This window comes from Poecilia reticulata, linkage group LG2 (assembly GCF_000633615.1).
Source record: "Poecilia reticulata strain Guanapo linkage group LG2, Guppy_female_1.0+MT, whole genome shotgun sequence".
Taxonomy (NCBI): domain Eukaryota; kingdom Metazoa; phylum Chordata; class Actinopteri; order Cyprinodontiformes; family Poeciliidae; genus Poecilia; species Poecilia reticulata.
In genome coordinates, this window is record NC_024332.1 from 840907 (window position 1) to 861275 (window position 20369).

The window sequence follows — 20369 nt, forward strand, 5'->3', positions numbered from 1 at the left end:
TTATATGGATGATGCAAAATAAATCTGTCAACTGCGACACAAACTGCAATTAAAGCAACACCGAAAGTGATTCTACTCAGAACATGAACCATTTAACTTAAACACTAACAGTTGTACTTTAACACTCAACCAGGGTTAAAGTGCTGAGTTTTATTTATGCGTCTAAACTGTCATTATTAGGTGAATCTTTTATGGCACAGGGTAATCTGGGTCACAGTCCAGTTAAGATCCAGACCTGAAACTATAATCAGTGTGCTAACTGCTTCCATGTGTGTCAGTCTTTTCTCTCTATTGTTTATGTTTTTCATGGTTTAGTGCTAAAAGCCGATTTGGAAACCTTGAAAGAGTTAAAAACTCAGACAAGCTGTTTCACTCATCAAGTTTTGATGAGGCTCTAATGGTAAAATTTGAAAATATTTGTCATTAAACCTAGATTTCTGCATTATAATTTTTTATTGGAACATTTAATTATCCTAAATGTTGTCTTTTCATTAGCTGTCAGTGGAAAATCATCCTAATTTACAGAAATAAAGTCTTGAAAACATCAGTCTGGGTGTATTCACTTTGTTATTTGAGTTACTAAAATAAATTAGCAATAAGTTTCTCATTTAACATTCATATTTTACCCACATATATTATTTTAGATTATTAGGATTATTAGTATTTGTTCCACCGATATTCAGTAACCACCGATAAAGTTTAGAGAATTGCCAAGTAAATTATTGCTGTGTAGATTTTATGTGGAAAAATTAATTTAGATTATGCTGAGTGCGTTAAACGTTTTCAAAGCTAGCAACAATGCTAAAGCACAAAACAAAAAATTAGCAGATTAGCAGACGTGTGGTCACTACTGCTTTTATCAAACAGTACATCTTAAAAATAAACCAATTCAGAGCTCAACTCATCAAAATCTACTACATAAGCATTTTTTTAAAGGATTTTTACTCGTTAAAACATCTAACTTGGCTTCTGTTGACCTCGCTGCATGCGAGTCCTGCAAGCATCTCAAAAATGAACAGATTATCAGATGGATTATGAGGCAGGAGGTTTAGGATGCTAACCTCCGACAGGGCTGATCTTGTTGGTGATGGCGTATCTCAGGATACGCTCCTCCTTGACGTACATCACAAACACCCTCTCCATGTTGATCTGCAGCGTCTCCGGGGTGGCAGCCCGGTTTCCGTGGCGACAGTCGCGGTAGGTGATGTTCTGCTTCAGGTGGAACGTGTACGACTCTGAAACCTTTTCAGGCAAACCAACGGAAAACTCCCTGACAGAGCTGGAGGTGGCGACTGCAGGACGAAAAAACAAAAACAATAATCTGATATTCGGATAATCTTCCTCCTTCAGCTACTGAATAAAAGCAACGCTCCCGACCAAGAACAACCAATCAGAGCCAGGAGGCGGGTCTCAGCGCTGTCAATCATCCTCATGTACAATGCTAAATATGCTAATAGCAGAAAAAGTTGGAAAACCGTCATCAGTGGCTATGCTAACTACCCTTAGCATTGTTAGCAGGCTATGTTGTGTTGAACAAGTCAGTTTGTCTATGTTAATGTGTGTCTTTCCCTGTCAAATAAACCTAATAAAACAAAATAAAACAACCAGCTGTAGCGTAGCATAGAGCAAAGGGGAGAGGTTGAGCATGAGAGTGATTGACAGCGCTGAAACCCGCCTCCTGCCTCTGATTGGTTGTTTCTGAGTGGTTAGTACACGGAAGAGGCAGAAGATAATGATAATTTTGATAAATATGTTACATACTGTAACTTTAAAATGGTTTAAATTGATTGTGTAATGTAATATAATGTTTACCAGACGGGTAGTACTGGTAGGTCTCCTTGAAGGGCTTCACAGTAACTTCAGCTCCAGGTGGAACGAATGGCACATTGCCACTAATGACAGTATCCACACTGAGGTGGTTGTGTTCGTCAAGGCCGCGGCCCGTTTGCGTGATGGACAGGCGCTGGTTGCCGGGGCTAAACACCACCTCAGCATGACGACTGAACTCTGCCCCTGGTAACAAAACATCAACAAATCAATCACTGTCAGGTTTGCTTTGTTGCACTGCTTTACTGGTGCTGCTTTTGTCTACAAGGGGGGAAAAAATGTACTCTCCAAAACAAACACGCATGCAGCTGTTTCCTATTAAATGGAGGAGGTAGATGCTTCATATCACATCGCATCTCTGGAGAAAACGCATCTGGCTGGGCGACGAGTCAGCGAGGCACAAAATGTCCTCAACACAGAACAATCTGCATGTTTGTGGCTAGCGTCATCCAAGAAAACGGACAAAAACAAGATCACCTGTGATTTTAAATCCCGCTTGGCCATTGGGCAGCTCCAGAGCAAACAGCCAACCGAAAAGCTCTCCGACTGGTGACACCGACATCATGGCCCAGCCCACTGGTTCTGGTACCTACACGGCAGAAACGTAAGCGGCTAATTGTCCTAATCAATAACATGACAAGCTGAAAGCTACAACTTTATAATAATTCTGTTTATATGATGTCTCCTCTACTTCCAATAAAATGAATGACTGCTTACCGTAGAAACGATTAGACTAACAATAAGCTACTAAAGGTGAATTATTTATAGCAATTAGTTGTCTCTGGAGACTTTCTAATTCACTAAATGAATATTATTTATTTGTAAAATGTGGTTTTATTTCTTTCGGTTTAATATTTTGTTGTTGTGACTGTATCTCCAGAGGTTAAAGGTTATGTTTCGAGTCGTCTACCTCACTAATGGCTGTGTAAGCTCTTCCATCTGCAACCACGATGTAGGCGTGAAGGTCGATGTTGTCCAGCTCAACCGGAGTCGAGCCCACCGTCACCATGCCGCTCACTTTACCGCTGACACGCTGAGGAGCGCCTGGAGAGCAGGACGACGTCAAACATACAAAAAAGGTCTCTTTCTAGACCATTTTTGTGTTTCTTTTAAAGGTTTTAATGGTACTAGTGGCCTTTAAATGGACCAGGGTTGGGAACTGAACTGCGTTTAAAATGTACCGTCTTACCGTCTGGCAGACAATGGCGGCCATTTCCGTAGAAGCCTGGTTGGCAGTGGCAGCAAAATCCTGTGGGGTAATCTGAGCAGAATGCATTCTGGGAACATTGCTGCTGGAACCTAAACCAAAAGATATATACATATATTTAGTCGTAAAGCTACTGAAAACAATCTAAAGATTGTTTTCACTAACCTGGCGCATGTTTCCTTGTTCTCTGTAGTGTACTGGATCACTGAGTAAGAAAAAGAGAGTTATAGTTTCACACTCTGCTTGTTAAAACCCCAAACTTCAGTAGATTTCATTTTGACTTTGTGACTTTATGCTTCGTTGTAAAGTGGAAGGAAAACATTTGGAGCTCAGACAGATCGGATGGAGAAAATCTGCAAACACAAACTCAAATTTTTCAGGCCATTATGAGTTAAATTCAAGACCCGTATCGCAACAGAAATGTAAAAATAGTTTTATATTTTATACAGTAGCAGTGTGAAGATTTTCTTTTGCACAGAATGATTGTGGCATCGTATAGGTTGGCAACAGAAGTGAGTCAGTGGCAAAAAAAAGCTAGCAAGGCTACGTTAGCAGCTATTAGCGGTAGCCTCAACTGCCTCGAGTCACTGAACTCACATGACTCAAAATAAAAAGTCCCTGCAGAATATAACAGATTAAATAGTGATCCTGTCACAAAATGTAAGACCTCTGATTGAGGTCAACTTACACATTTTCTAGTTTTAAGGCCTTAATTTTAGATACAGGCTTTTCAGTCTTTTTAAGGATGTGCCGAAACCTTGCAACATATTAATATGTATCATATTTTCCAGTTTTGTCCTGTATTTAGCTCCATTCATCTTTTCATTACCTCTGATGCTACATTATGGTTAATCTATAGGTTTCTGTACTTTCTGCTCTATTGCTAAATGCGACAGTGCGTCTATGTTAGCTTTAGCGTCATATTTGCTGTCTTGATTATGACATTTATAATTGCTCTGGCTTAAAATACAGAATTAGAGGAAAACAAATTGGACATAGCTGGTATTCACGCATGGAAATCCAGGCAGGATGTGTGGATGGGATCTGGGGAAATATGTAGACATACACAAACATATGTCGAAGCGCGTCTTGGACAGAAACCAGCTGCTGCAGTCCTACCTCCCACTGCTTTCTGCTCGTGAGGACACGTGTTGCAAAAACCATTTTCTGCTTCGCTTGGCGACACAATTAAACGGTTCAGATGACCACCGAGACAAACAATCTAACCTGCACAGCTCAGTTTTATCCCCAAATCAATCACCAGAGCTTGGAAAGGCTAAACAATCCGAGGCTTAAATTTTTCAATAGAAGAAGTGAAGCAAACTATAAGTTATTTGGAAACAAGGAAAATGTAGCAACCTGCATTAAAAAAACGGAGTAAACGGGTTTCTTGGAAGCCATGTTGGAAGTTTCCAAAAGTCGGGTAAAACTAAAAGTGATGAACTTTACGCAGTACTTCCAAGTGACTGTTTTCCTTTCTTTTCTCTTTCTTTGGAACAGCATACGCACATCTGCTGTGGCACAGAAAAAAATCAAACTTGAAACCTTTAAAAGCTTTGAAAAATGATAATTTTTAAATTCTTAATGTTGTTTTTTGTTTTTTAGGGGTGTTTATGGGGCAGCGGGTGTGTCCCTGTTTTTATTTTCTTCCTGGCAAATATGTGAGCTGGTTTTAAGACAAAACAGTCAGAAAAACAAATCTAAGTGTTAGAACCTGCTAGATTAAATCCAGCTGGGAGTTCAAGATTAAAAAGTGATTCACATTTAATTTCTCCATTCACTAATTAGAAGCAGTTTTGTAAAGAAAAATGGAGAAAATCTCTAAATGTGCAAAGATTGACACAGGAGGGATGACAAATATGCAGTTCTCACTTTTCAGATTTTTATTTGCAAAAACATTTAAAAGCAATATTTCATCCTCTGAAACTTTATCTTGTAAAGTTACAACATATGCAGAAAAACCTTTAGTTTAGTAATGTGTTTTTTTTTCTCTGTTTTGTCTTATTTTATGACTTCTGGTTGGTTTTCTTATTTCCTCAGATTAAATATATCTAAAATATCTACAATAAAAATAACAGAAAGAAACAAAAAACTCAGTTTTCTTGTAATTTAAGGTAAAATCTTTTCTGAGAAGATCCTGAATTATTCCCTCGTTGTTCAAGCTAAATGACTTCATGGGTTTCGACCCACACAGACTTGTTAAACCTTATGTAACCAGGTTGACTGAAAACACTTTCTGTTTATGACTAAATCCTTGGAGAGCAGTAGCGAGGGAGTGCTGAACACACACACACACACCCCCACGCACACACACACATGCGCACACACCTGGAGTTGTGCTGCACAACGGCTGTATTGTACTGCTAGCTGCTGAGCAGCTCCGCCACAGAAAGCAGGGGTAGAGTAAAGTTACCCTCCTGCTTCTCACTGTTCCTCCATATTGGCTCATATTTAATACATACTGTCACTGCTGAACACAAAAATAAACTTTTAACAGATTTAGAGGGAATTTTAAGAGTTAAACCAACACAAAGTAGTGTTTAAGTATGATTGGAGAGGAAAATATAAATGGTTTTAAACCGGTTTTATAATAATAAAAAAAAATTTTAAATCTGAAAAGTGTGGTGTGCATATGTATTCAGTGTATTTTACGTAAACCATCAAGTATTTTATTAAATTTAGAAATAGTTTTTAAAATCACCCCAATGAAAGTTGCAGTAAAATGACAAACTAGGGAAGAAATTCACCAGATGTGAACACTGTAAATCTACAAAAATAAATTCAAAAAGGTTTTTTAAAACACAAAAAAAGCATACATCTCTTGTTTTTAAATTTGATTTGAACATATATTTAAAGTATAAGTAGAGTAAGTGTAAATAAATAAACATAGATAAATCTAACAAACAGTAACAACAAAAAAGGACATGCATTTTTAAGAGACGTGTTTCTGGTTGTGTTAAATCACCTTCCCTCTTAGCTGCACTTATTGAGCAGCAACAGGATCAGAGCTGCTGCAGGGCTGCAGTCTATTACCGCAGTAATGCGACTCCCATTTTCAATGGGGGAAAGATCTGAAACTCGGTTAATTCAGCTATTTGTTTAGCATCATTTCACAACAAAAGTCATCTGGTTCAGTCTGGAATTGCTTCCCAGGCAACACACACACTCCTCATGGAGCCTCATTGTTGAAAGCTGCTCTGGGTTTGTTCTGATGAAATACCAGGAATCTGCAGCACATGTCGCTACAGAGATAAATTTCATGAGATATATAAGGAATTCAGCTATCTGATGGCTTATTGAATCCAAATTTAGTTTCTTTTTTTCCCCCAAAAGAAGCTCAAAATGCAGATTATATTTTTCTAGTTTCTAGCTAGCAAAAAGAAAAAAAAAAGATTTTAGTTACAAAGTTGTAAATTGGTGTACAGGTTTTACACATTTCTATAGAAATGTAAAACATTTTTGTCATTGTAAAATAACAAAGCTGTTTAGAAACCAATGATTTTTACACAAATATTAAAAATCTAGAGAGAAATCAACTGGAATTATATGATTTTTTGCTACCAAGTCATGCTAACACAAACTCTCCTCAGTGAGGAAGTTGTTACTGTGGGAAGAATAGATGAATTTAACTATTTTCCATAAAATAAAAACATACTTTTTTACATATTTGTTGTATGATGTGACGGTATGATATTAAACAGATAATCTGTGAAAGAAATCAAGCTCCTCTGATCAGTGCTAACTTGAAACAACCAATCAGAGCAAAGAGACGAGTTCTAGTGCTGTCAATCACCACTTCTGTAGCTAGCAGAGCCTATTGTGAATGCTAAGGCTAGTTAGCATGTCCAACAATGACAGCGGACAAATGGCTAGTTGTTTCTCCTTTATTAGCTCATTTAGCACAGCGTAAATGAAATTGATTGACAGCACTAAGACCCTCCCCCTCACTGTGATTGGTTGTTTTTCGTTGGGAGCACAGCATTTCTTTAGACGGCAATAGTAGCCTACGTAAGAGATGGAGGAGATTTTCACAGACTATTTGTCTCATATTAAATTGTTGCGACATGGTGACAGTTTTAACAAGTTTTTTATGTAAAAGTTACATACTGCACCTTTAAAAAGAGAGTAGCAGCATCTCAGCTAAAATATTTTTAGCTAGATTTTCTAGCTAATTTAACAGGTATAAAATCTTGGTTCTAATATAAATAATTAATGAGCGTTTACAGCATGAAGACTGCATTGCTACTGTATTATAATTCATAAAGAGAAAACAGCAATTAGTTACATTTGAAATTAGCAACGCAAAGAAAATCAGAGGTTAACCACAAAATCCTGCTAGTTGCAGTTTTAAGGATACAAAGTAGTGAACGACCTTTAATCCTTGCTTGAAAAGACCAAATCTTTTGGTGGATCATCTTTTTATAATCTAATCACTAGTCATAAAATATTTTAATTTTAGAAAGAGAAAGCCCACACCTATAACTCCCTACTTATTTTTCCCATGCTATTCTTAGCATGATGGTAGCCAGTAAAAAACACATGCATGTGCGGTTTTCTCTCACCTCCTGTGTCAAAGTCAATATCATCTTCATCCACGCTGACGACATGACCTCCAGGGGAGAGGGACGGGTTGCTTCTCAGAGGGGGGTAGACGTCCAACACCTCCAAAGGAAGATGCAGAACAAGAGAATAAAAGGTGATCAACTCACAAAATCTCCAGAAATCTATAAGGAGGGAATACGTCATATCGAGTGTACAGGAGGCAGAATCAGTTTTGTTGACAACAACATTCCCCACAGCCGCAGAATGTGGCAGAAAGCCACTACAGCTTTAAATTGTTCAGTCAGTGCAATTAGGAGTATAACAGAGGATGTAAAATAAATAATAAAGGCAGGCAAAAACAATACGTTGACTATCTTGGTCAAACTAAACAAATCTTCCAGAAAATTAAGTTAGGAATAAATTATAAAGGATGACGTCGCTCAAAGAATGAAGCATAGAATTAGACTGACTAGATCTACCCAAAGGATCAGACACATTGTCACTGATATCCAATCTAGAATTTGTTTCAAAATCGGGACCAATACAGATATAAGTATCGGATTGGTGCGTCTCTACTGATTACAAGAAGGAAAGTAAGAGGAAGAGGATTGAATGAAGGAGAATTATTTGAAGCAACGACTTAAAGATAAACTTGTTACCTGTGGTTGCTGTTCCTCGACCCGCTGAGTGCGCCCTTCAGGAACCGTCAGTGGAAACCCGGGTGGAGCGTACTGCCTTTCCACTGGCTCCAAGGTCAATGGCACGTCTTCTCTGTTGTATGATAACTGGCGATCGGAATCTTCCGATCGAGGATTTGGAGAGTCGGGACTTACAGCAGCATCCACTTCCTCTTGGCTCTCTGGCTCAAAGTTGTAATCATCAAACTCATATTCGGGAGTGGTTGAGTCCTTGGAAAGAGAGTAAGTGAAGACTTCAGAACGATGAGATTAGAGAGCTAAACGTTGGACGGCACAACAAACAATTATTACCAGGTAGAGACCGTAACCAGCAGTAGGCGGGACAGCAAGGAGACCACCAATGGATGCAGGAATGATCTCTTGAAAAGAAAACCGTTTTCCAGTGTGGAAAAGCCAAACACCTGGAATGCCAGTATTCCCAACCCTGGAGAATCAGATCAGGATTCATCAGGTACAGTTATCAAGACTTTCCCATCAAGCCAACCAACCAGTAACAACATCTTCTTTCTGATAAATCTACTTAATTTTCACATTGTTTGTTTTAATTTGGCATTAAGAGAATAGTGACAATGCTCCAATGTTAACAGGGTTGAAAAGAGGAAACCTCATCAGCACATGGAGCAAAAGTACAAATTAAAAAGTAAAAACATCAGACAATACAGAACGAACTTTAAAATGCCTAGCCTAGCAATAGTGTTAGGTTTCTTGGTTTCTTGCTAGCCTCATCAGTGAACTGAGTTATTTATCTAAGCAAATACAGTGAATATTTTAAAAGGCTTTCTGTTTTATTTGGTGTTTAATTAACAAAGTGAACGAGATTAGAAGTGTTAGCCAACTTATTTGTTAGCTTGTAGCCACCATTTTTCTCTCCATCTCAGTTATATATGAAAGTGTTTTAAATATTTAAGAGGCTAACAGTGTAAAGTTTCTAAATTGTTATTTTTTTCTTACATTCAGAACGATCCCAGTCACTTACATGATTGTTTATAATCTTGCAGGGTTCCCCCAGTGTATTATAAGCCTGGTGGGCCACCAGGCTTTACTTGTGCAATCACATAACAGTTTTTAAATGCTAATGTCCATGGCTGCCAAATGTTGTGGGTTTTAAGGGCTTGTAATCTAATTTTACTTACTGAGAAAGCCTTTTAACACTGTTTTCATCTTGGGCAATGCTGTAAAAAGGTCCATCGGTTTTGGAGATGATGAAAAAAGAAACTTCTCCTCTACTGAAGCCAACTCTAGCAGGAAACTCTATCTCCACATTGTAGGACTCCTAGGAAAGCAAATAGAAAACAAGTGATTTCAAACCAGTTTTAGCTGAAACAATAAATACATACCACATGTCTATAATACTGCAGATAACCCAGGAGGTTTACCTTGGGTCGTGTCCCATAAAAGTTGAGTCCATCTTCGGGATAAAGGAAGAGAACATACGAGTCGGTTTCATCGTATCCAATCACAGCTTGGAACGTATTGACCTTCAGAGACACAATAAAGAAACTCAAACTGAATAGGATTCAAACAAACGTTAGTGTAAGATGTGACTTTATTTATAAAGCCGTACTTCACGTATTACTCCTCAGTAGGAAGCAACAGACATCAATAAAGTCTGTGGCCACCTTCAGTATCTCTACTTCATGCAACTTCACCATCATTATCTTCCATTTGCTCCCTACTTTCCCTACAGATCACAGTGTCATCTGCAAACAACGTAATCATCCCGTTGTGATTATACTGGCATAAAGGCGTTTGTTATGGAGTTAATATGGAAATAATCTCTCTAAACAGGGATTCATTATTACAATGTAAATCTTGTATTTTATGAAATTGTAACAATCCCATAGAAGGGGTCGTGCTACTATCCGCTATACCCCAAGTGACAAAGCCGCCTCCTCTGCTTCAAACACTCACCTCTAATGTTTAATCTTCTCACTTCTCCCCCCTTCCTCTCTCATCTCCTGTTTCGCTGGGTATTGTGGGCTTCTCACCCCTCTTTCCGCTCCTTACACCCACCACGACCATTTGTTGATCTGCCTTTCTAAACATTTAATCTGTACGGACCGACGCATGAGGAAACGTGGGCCACTCTGCCTACTACAAACCACACTACAAACACTCAGATTTTATGAATGAGGGAAACACTTTGAGCAATCCTACGCTGTTTTTCTTTGGCGCTGCTCCTGGTTACCTGCATGCACATTGACACAGACAAACAGAAACCGATGTATATACAACACCGCTGGTGCTGACCACCCCCAGCCCAGATGTTGAGCTCCCCAGCTGTCTCTCTCTGAGTCTGACCGTCCTTCAGGGTGATGTTACAGCTTGGAAACCAGTTCTCATTAGACAAAGAGCCACGGGGCGCAAACAAACACAGATGTCCCTTTGCTTATAGTCATCTCATGTGAATGTATGTGGGCCTGCTCCTAATTGTTTACATCAACATCTTAAACCTGTCCTGTTGTTTGTAGGAGGGGGAGGACTTTGTACTGTCCAGACTCTTTCTAATTAGCGAGGAGCAGGAATTTTTTAGACTGTTTCTTTGTTTAAATACCGCAATTAAATGTAAGTATTTAAGGCAAAGAAGAGATGGGTACAAAAAGGTTGTTGGGGTGCATATTTGTGTGTTTCCCCCTTGTATTAAGGGTCTCTGGAGGGAGAACCTTTCAAAGGCCAGAGGAAAAGGTTTAGTAAATTAGAGAAAAAGGAAGTATACTATAATCTATAGTCTAAAGTATTGGCTCAATCACCCCTTTAAATCATTGAATTCAGGTATTCCAATCACCTCTGTGGCCACAGATGTACAAAAAATCCAGAAACTAGGAATGCAGACTACTTTCCAAAGGAATGGTTTACTCTCAGGAGGTCAGGGAAGTCCAGGATTGTACCTTGTGTTTTTTTTCTTCTCACTACTAAGTAACCCATATTTAAATGTTAGTGATATTATAACAATGTGGAAATGATTGGGAATGACACCAACACAGCCAAAGCAAAGAGACCTTCAATATCGAGGAACCCCATTCAATCCTTGCGTCCCCAAGTGCAACGCAATGCGTCTGGTGGCGTGGTGTAATGTTTTAGTTGAACATGTTTCCATGCTGCCATTGGAAACATGTTCTCTGCTGTTCTGTAGAGTGGTGAATGTTGCTTCTCTGTCTGGTGATTCACAGGATGAGTCTTTTTTTGGCAACAGCCAGAAGGACACTTGCCGAACCGCATTGTGTCCAGAGTGGCATCTAGTGATGAAGGGATTGAGGGTCTGTTTTTTCAGGAGCTACATCTCTTCCCATTGGTTCCAGTGAAATGAATACCAACATATTTTGGATAATTTGATGATAAACACCAGTACACAAACTAAGGTTTGTAAAAACATGGATGAGCGAGACTGGTGTGGAAGAACTTCACTGGAAACCCATCTTAGATGAGCAGAGCCTATTAAAGGTTGTCCAACACATTAATGGTTAAGAATCCATTAAGTTCTATTGTGACCTAATACTTTCATAGGGTAGATCTGCTTAAGTTGGGGAACAGCAAGCAGACAGTCGTCAGCAGTGAAGGCTAAGGGGAAACGGATATTGAAGTTTGGACACTCGATCACAATGAAGAGCCAAATACCTCCAGCACTAAACAGCTTGAATGTAAAGATAAGCCTCTTCCTGGGTTAGCTTCATTGCTGTTTGCCTTGGGTTTGGCCTAAGACCTTCTCCTTATGGAACATGGTCAAAACGACTCCACTGGAAGACGCCCCGAGGGCATGCAAAGCATACTTACGGATAACATCAGTCTCTTTAGAGGCAAATAAATAACAATTTTACTCTATGATAGGATATCAATCCCATTTCCAACATCATTTTTTCATAGTTACACAAAGAAGTTTAAACCCATTGGCGAATGTTGAAACAAATAAATACAAGTTCATCCTCCACTCAGCTCTCACGTCACTACAACAAACTGGGAAGGAACAAAAGCACATTTCCACCACTATCCATTTGTCTCATGTGGAGCAGGACAGCAGAAAGCTGTCACTTCTAGTTCCACTTTCTGGACTCTCTAAAGGTTTTGTTAAAGAGTTTGGGGGGTGGATGAACTGGAGGGAAACGGTGTAGGTCTGCTAGATTTAGGGAACGACAAACTGAGCATCTTCTGACAAGAACACTAAGGGAACACTAAGGGAGAACAGCAGCTAGAGTTTACGTATGATGAAGAAAACCCAAATACCTCTTTTGAAATTTTTTTTGAGTTTTTCTCTCCCCACACACGTAGTCACATTCAATAAATTAGAGCAGACATGTTCCTATGAGTTTAGTTTGTCCTTAAAGCAGGTATTGATTTGTCTTTACCGTTGGGAATGGGAGGATACAATAGCACTAAGTAAATGTTGAATTCACTTGGAATGTCTTCTCTGTGTGACTAAACATTGTGTTAATGTTGTTACAATCACTAATGACTAATGCTATAATCTTCAGTTTTCTCCACCTACTACAGTATATTGGGAAAGGCCCATTTTGTTATGTTTTCTTCCCAATCCCGCCTCTATCTGTTTGGTTATTTGCCAAATGCTTGTGCTGTTTTACTGCCTCGGCAAAGACCTCTTGGTGTTCTTTACAGACTCACAGCTGGAAGAAAACAAATTACAGCCAACAGAGATGAAAGGCTTTCAGAAATTGTAGCTCAACACTCAACCTTCCTGCAGGCATTCCCTCACACCTTTTCTTTTTTAACACAGGGTGCTGACACTGGTGGCGCTGACCAGGGACAAACACAGACACTAATTACTGCAAACCTCCTGCTGCTGCTTTTCTTTTCAGGGAGATTATAGATGATTTATGTTATGTGGGTTGCGTCGTCTGCCTGATAGCTGTCCGGACCTCCCGGTAAATAATTACAATGTATGCATTAGATTTGAATCACATAACTTCATGTAGTGTGTTCTGTTCCGCAACATGTGTTTCACATGTTTCACATTACATGTAACAAACCGCAGACCATCACAGTCTTTAAATTAAACAACCCAAGATCTCTGTGTTAATCAAACTTGATATACAAGGCTTTATTTAAAACTTTATTTGGCTCACTAAACTAACTTCATGAATACTTTGCGATAATATTCACACATCTTGAGCTTTTAAAGGTTTGTCACATTAAGAAAAAAGATTGATACATTGACTTTAACATGCTTTACATTAACCCCTTAAGGCTTCAAATCTCCATCTGGATATTTTTTCTTATTTTATTTGTATGGAGTTCTGTAAATGTCCCGTTAGTAAATATATTTGCCTGTTTATCCAGAACATTCAACATTTAGCAGTTATTTACAATTTAAAGTCTATTAAAAAGAGTGTTTCATCAGATTTTAATAACAATAACCTGATATTGGCTGGAAAGCGCAACGTCTCCCCTTTCAGAAACCGTTGGTATTTTCAGATGCCGCAAAGTTTCGTGGAGTTACGCTACTGCAAATCTGGCTTGTAAAAACTGCTGAGAACTCTGAAAACGTGTCTACAAATGACTTGAGAAGCTTCTGGTGTCACTGTAAATGTTATATAATCTCTCATTTTGTGTCTTTTTTTGTCTCTTCGGCCGACACATTCGACTGAATAGCTAAAAACATGAAAAGTGCAGCATAGATATATACAACCCAATTTATTCCAATACTTCTAAACAAAATCCAGTCCTTAAAAAGGCACCAAATTAGTGAACAGAATCAAGATTGATGGACTTAAACAATGAACAACACCTGTTAGGCACAACACAAGACTGGAATGATAGATTATATGTTAGAATGGTCCAGTCAAAGTCAAAGGCAAGACGTTAAAATCTGTCTGAGTTTGGACTACGTACCAAAGAAAAATGGGAAAAAACTGGAGTCTCTAAATGCAAAACTGGCAGAGAAGCATCCCAAATTACTTGCATCTATAACCGCAGCAGCATTAAGTCTTTTAAAAACCATGCATCATTTAGTATAGGTAGCATGCTAACTGCTGAAAATACCTCCAAAGAAACCCATTTGCGTAATTACATAGAAGCGCTGCATTTCGGCGCTGTAGTCTTGCACAAATTGAAGTCAGAGGTATGTGTAATGTGGTTAGCCTGGAGCATAAAGTGGAAAAGAGGTCAGGATCCATGTTCTACATGTGTGTTTTTGGTTGCTGGTGTTTCAGCCCGTTAACCACAGAGCAGCTGCAAACAGGCAGAGACGCAGACAGCAGCTGTGGTCCGGTTGCCAGTATCACCAGCGTGGCTGCAGCGTGGGAACTGGCAACACAGGCACACACATTAACACACACCACCGCACTGATTTCTGGTCAGGAACTGTCCACTCAATGCTCCACTCATGTCTTATAAACTTTTGCGTCTGAGTTTATAAACGTTTGAATTGCTTGAAGAACATTTCCAGATTATATTCTCGTTTGTTGAGAGAAAAAAAACATATTTTTTTCTGACTGGTTTCCAGATTTAATGTCGTTTTTGTCATCCTCGCCTCTTAAAAAACTGAAAGTCTCAAAGGATCCCACTGCATGTGGTCAGAATAACATTCTGTCAAAGTTGAAGAGTGGTCAGAACACGCTTTGAGGCTGAGTGAACATAATCCAAGAAGAACCCCCAGTCGTCACAGCTGGAGGGCCTCAGGAACAACAAATCATATTCCTGAAACTCTTCCTATGGTGCTAAAACGAAAACCAAGTTGAATTTTCCACTTGTAGCTTTCATGTGAGGAAGACGGGAAAACTAAAGGGACATTCTGTATGAAAAGATCGGCTCAAAACCCTCTGAAGTAAGAATCCTAAATTTCTATTCATATGGAAGAATTGTCACCCATTCTTTGCTGAATTCCTTCAAGTCGGCCACTAATTTTAAGGGTTTTTCTCACCATCTCAGTCAGATTTAAGTCTGTACTTTAACTAGGTCACTCCAAAACTGTAATTTATTGGGGATGGCGGAACAGTCTCCTTCAGGATTTTCACCAGTAACAGAAAACATAATAGTCCCTGTTGGTACATTGTTTGTTTTCTGTTTGTTTTATTCTAGATGTAATGAGACGAAAGTGAATACAGACTTTAAATATATTATTTACATATTATTTAGTAGTTTCAGCTGCATTTCTCCAGTTCTCTTCAATATTAAAGACTGGAAATACTTACAGTAAGAGTATAGGCACCTTTAAATTCTCCAATAATACCCTGCAGCTATGATGGTTAAAAAAGTGAAAGAAATCACTAACACTGGCCCATTAACACACTTGTTAAAATAAAGTAGGCACTAGCCAATCTATTTCCCATTTCCTGGTTTTTAAGCTAAGCTAAGCTAAGTTAAGTTAAACATCTGCTATCTTAATATGAATGCCTATGTTTTTATCAAACTTTACCTTTTAAACTACACTTCTGATCATTATTTTCTGGTCAAAATTATTCTAAGCAGAATTACCAAGATTAAAACTTAAAGGTAGAATTTGGTAAATATTGTTAAAAACAAAAACTGAAAGCTTTTCTGCATAAATCATTACCAAAGTAAGCAAACTTCATATACCAATGTCTTTGTGTTCAAATTGATAAATGTTATGCTAATAGCATTTTTCTGCATGTAAGTCAAAAATGTATCTTTTTAAGCAAGAATGATGTGAATGGTGACTGTCTTGCTTTATTGGTCTTCATGTCTGTTATTTGTTTCCTTAAGCACTTCTTGTGTCCCGTCCAACTCCAGAACACCCCACAGTCTGGCCCTTCCCCCAAAACGCCACCCCATGACTTCTTATACACAACCTAAAAAACACACACCTCAGGTTAATCAGTTCACACACACACATACCACACCAGCCCCCTTCCACCCCACCCTGCACCTCTGGCTAATGTCTTCAAAGGAAGAGGCTATCAGTCCAAGTCCAAAAGAGACACAGTGAAGCAGAGACACCAATCCGTTCCAAAAGGATGGACCCTTTAAACTACAAACTCCAGTAGATCAGGAGACTGATCCTGATTTAAAACATTGGCATCACTGCAGTCAAACCAAGCTCAAGGTACTGAGCAAAGTCCTAAAGTGCTTCATAATTGTTTCAATATTTGGCTTTTGATCATGCAGCAAGATATAAATAAATCTAAAAGAAAATATACAAGGAAAGTGAAGACAAAGAGCAACCACTGCTGAGAGGGTTGGACGGTCACAGAAAGATTCCTTGGGGGTTTTCCTTGGATCTGCCACTCCCTTCATCCCACCATCCCACAAGCTGCACACCAGGAACTACAAAGCAATGTTTGTTCAATCGATCACCTCAGTCTGCCTGGCTTTACTTGGAGACTTTCCCAGGGTTTAACCAAAGCAAAGTTTCTGATGCAGTTCAAGAAAAGCTTTTCTAACAGGCCTGTAACTATGATTTGTTTAAAATGAAGGACCTATATTTTTCACGAACATGTAGTGACTCAGAAATTATTGAAACTTTATGTTTTTCATTGAATTAAGAGTTTTTTTGTGATGGAAAGGAAGGATGAAAGATTCCCAGCTGTGGATTTCTGCAACTCCTCCAGAGTTACTATAGACATGTTGAATGTTATTGATAAGTGATCATCTGAACGCAGCTAATTTAAATACCTGCTATGTAGATGATCTGTCAGAGATGGTGAGTGGGTCATATTATTTATTTATTTTACTGAACCCAAACACTGGATTCCACACCACATCTACATGTTAAGGTTTTCAAAGTCAAGCTAGCATAACTACTTCCGTCTCCCTAGCTATTAACCTGACCTGTGTAATGTGATACACTTGGACTTTATTGTTGACAATTAGTAGCAAAGCACTGTATCCCGTTTTCTTTCATATATCATGTTGTATATTTAAGATTTAGCGTGATATGCTGGTAGGTTAGGTAGGCTAACAGCTAAAACCAATGGTATTCATTTTCAGAGAGTAGGTTTTTGCCCTCCATTGGCAGTTGTGCCGTACTACTCTCTTGATTTACATAATCCCAACAAAATACATTACAGGTCGCTGTTTTAACGTGACAACATGGATTTTCAAGTTGTGAAATACTGTAAATCTGGTCAACTAGCTCAAGCTTATATCTTGTGGAAAGGAATGAAACAGGTGCACAACATGCAGCTAGTTTAGCCCACGTATTGCGCCATTCATCATGGGAGCAACAGCTGGAGCTGGGCACATCTGTCAAACAGCTCCTGCAGGGAAATCCTGGTTGTTTTATTGGTTGACCGTTCTAACCATTTGGACATAAGACACATACTTTGTGCACTTACTATACGTTGGTTTTAGCAATTGTATTTAAAGACTTTAGTGATGACTGTTGACGCATTTATTGGAAGTTGCAAAGTAAACAAACATGACTCAAGTTGTAGCCTACAGCTAAACTCTTGACCCAGTTTCAGCAACTTATTTTCTCTCTACATTCCTCTCAAAACCCCCAAACTATATGAAACAATATTTCTAGAAACTTTATGAAGACTAGGTAACATACTGAGAGGGGAGAGTTAGTCTATGCTTGAGTGGGCAAGGTTAGTGTGGGAACTGGAGGAAGGAGTAATGGGTTGGTAGGGCGGGGGACTCTTTGATGACACTTAAAGATGGCCTCTGACCCTTTAAAAAGGTTAAGAGGCAGATTAGGAGGGGAAAGGTGGGGGTTATGTACCTCCCACCTCAGGATTAGTTCGAACGAAACACGATTTACAGGAATTTGGGACTGTGTGTCTCCAGAACACCAGCACACTAGTAGGGGGTTGAATTTGGACAAAGGTCCAAAGTGTTGTACCTTGTTGGTGGTGCCAGTGGCTCGAGCTTGTTCTTCGTACGCAGCGACGTTTTCCCACGTTGCCACCACGGCGTGCGTGGGAGTGAATTTTGCATCTGGGAAGCCCCGGTGAACCTCCTGGAGGAGTAAGATGAATGAACCAATGGATGAAGGACGGAGAGAATGACAAATGAACAAGAGAAGGACAATGGGATGCACTAATGGAGGATGAACCAAAAGGGGAAGAAGCCAAACCTGAAGCACGTTTTTTTACATTTTAGAAGTTTGAAAACCAGACAACTTTAAATCCGACATACCTGAGCGAATCTGTTAAGTACGCTGGGTGTTTCAGTAACGCGGTAGTAAATGTTTCCTCGTCCTCCACTTGTGTCAATGTCGGCCAGGAACGGAGCCACAACAGGGAAGTCTGTAGGCAGACCATCATCAACATACTGCTTTTCCATTGGCAGATCCTGAGCCGAAACGATGCCATTGGTGGCCACCTAAACCAAGACACAAATCAAGCTTTGGTGTTAAAAAATGACTCCAAATGAACCCACATCCCCTTTAACCCACTGGAACCCCCGGGAACCACATAATGAACCTCTTCAGTGCCTCCCTAAACCACTGGAACAGCCCCAAGGATCCCCTGCCTGGACTTGATTATGTTTAGGAAACCAGCAAACCACATTTAAATGACTTTCAGTCTGATATTATCCTTCATGGCAGAGCATGACCAATCATTCCTGTGAAGTGTGATGCAAATAAGCACAAAATGAACAGATTTAATCAGGAGGACATTGAATGATTACTGCCCAAACTGATTAACTTTTACTTGAAACATCTTTGTTTAGTATTCACTTTATTAGGTACATCTGTTTAATTACTTAATGTTTCCAATTTAAATGCCAGTTTAAATTGGGAAATTTAAACTGGCATTTTAGATGACTTGCTGAAGTTCAAACTGATGTTTGTTCACTAATGTTTTTAAACCAACCCTTGCAGAACAGCTACATTTATGAAGATTAAATTGTTGTAAAAATTGAGAAAATGTATAATTTTCCTTCTACTTCGTTAAATAGACCTCATAACAGATGGTGGTGGCAACAGCCTGTTGTCAGTCATTCATTTTTTCAGATTTCTGTTCGCAAATTTAAAAATAAATTACAACACGATGGATTCTGCAGAGTTTGGAAAACCTTGCAACCTGTTTCTTACCTTTTTTTATTATTATTATTACAACTAGCAATAATAATGTATTTATACAGGGAAATTTCTTGAAACTTACAAGAGAGACCTGTTAGATACATCAGCAAATGACATAAAAACAATAATAATAGCTTCACCTGCTTCGTTTATGATTGTTGAAGTACATGAATAATACTCTAATGTTAAAAAAATGTATAAACAATTATAGCTAAACTGTAATTTTCTTTTCTTTTTTTTTTTTTTTTACATCTTTTTGTTGCATTAAGTCTTTCCATGTTAAAGAGAATGACAGACTGGAGCAAATTTGCAAATGCATTGGAACAAATTAAGCTGACAAACTAAAAATAGAGGAAAGAAAAAAAAAACTGACTTACATAGAGCTGGGAAAAAGGGGAGTCAAAAAAGTAAAAGGGTCTCGGTAGGGTCAGCGCTCTGGATGTCTCATCGTCGCCCTCTGGTAAAATTAAATCTCCGGTCAAATCCCCGAAAGGGAACAGATCCGTCCTCCGGATGGCTGTGACCACACACACGGTGCAGCTCCAGCAGCACAGCAGAGCCGCGGTCAGCATCGCTCCTCTGTCCATGGGCAGGCCGAGCAGCTCTGGCAGCAGAAACAGCCGGACTCGGAGAGCGGAGCAGCGGAAAGGAGGAGAACCCCGCCGGGACCCAGCCGCTCCTGCCGGGGCGGGAGGGAGGAGCTTAGCCGCGCACTGATTGGTCACAGGCGGGCTGAGTGACACGCTGCGTCCCGGTGCTGGAGGTAACATCTGGCTCGAATTAAGAGAAAAGGACAAATGGAGCATTTTTAATCCGGATGTAACAATATCTGTTTCACAGTACTCATGAAGACACGTGGTTCCGTAACTATTTTAATACACACACACAGTACCCGGTTCACTGAAAAACTATAAACTTCTAAAAATATATATTTATGTGAAAACATTACTAAGAAAGAAATCTTAAACTTTAATTTCAAATATTTTTTATTTATTCAGTTTAATCAAGGCAGAGACATCAACCTGGCTCATTTGTGCCATCTAGCGTCTGCACCAGTGTACTGCAGCCTCACTTTAAATCCCGTCTTACTCCTTAAACTTTTCCACATTTTGTCATGTTACAATCACAAACTTTACTGCATTTTGCAACACTATGT

The 20369-nt window shown here is 39.2% G+C and overlaps 1 protein-coding gene across 1 annotated transcript in view; it reads right to left on the reverse strand.

Moving 5' to 3' along the window:
• Window positions 1-19872, reverse strand: part of nid2a (nidogen 2a (osteonidogen)) — a 46398-nt gene extending 26526 nt beyond the window's left edge. The window contains exons 1-14 of the mRNA XM_017303688.1: window positions 19591-19872; window positions 18325-18510; window positions 18029-18145; window positions 9651-9752; window positions 9408-9547; window positions 8566-8698; window positions 8236-8484; window positions 7597-7708; window positions 3200-3239; window positions 3017-3126; window positions 2738-2871; window positions 2305-2416; window positions 1813-2013; window positions 1062-1292 (exon numbers count right to left, since the gene is read on the reverse strand). Coding sequence (XP_017159177.1) covers window positions 1062-1292; window positions 1813-2013; window positions 2305-2416; window positions 2738-2871; window positions 3017-3126; window positions 3200-3239; window positions 7597-7708; window positions 8236-8484; window positions 8566-8698; window positions 9408-9547; window positions 9651-9752; window positions 18029-18145; window positions 18325-18510; window positions 19591-19800 — 2077 coding nt within the window. The 5' untranslated portion in view covers window positions 19801-19872. The remainder of the gene's footprint in view (window positions 1-1061; window positions 1293-1812; window positions 2014-2304; window positions 2417-2737; window positions 2872-3016; window positions 3127-3199; window positions 3240-7596; window positions 7709-8235; window positions 8485-8565; window positions 8699-9407; window positions 9548-9650; window positions 9753-18028; window positions 18146-18324; window positions 18511-19590) is intronic.
• Between the last annotated feature and the right edge of the window lie 497 nt (window positions 19873-20369).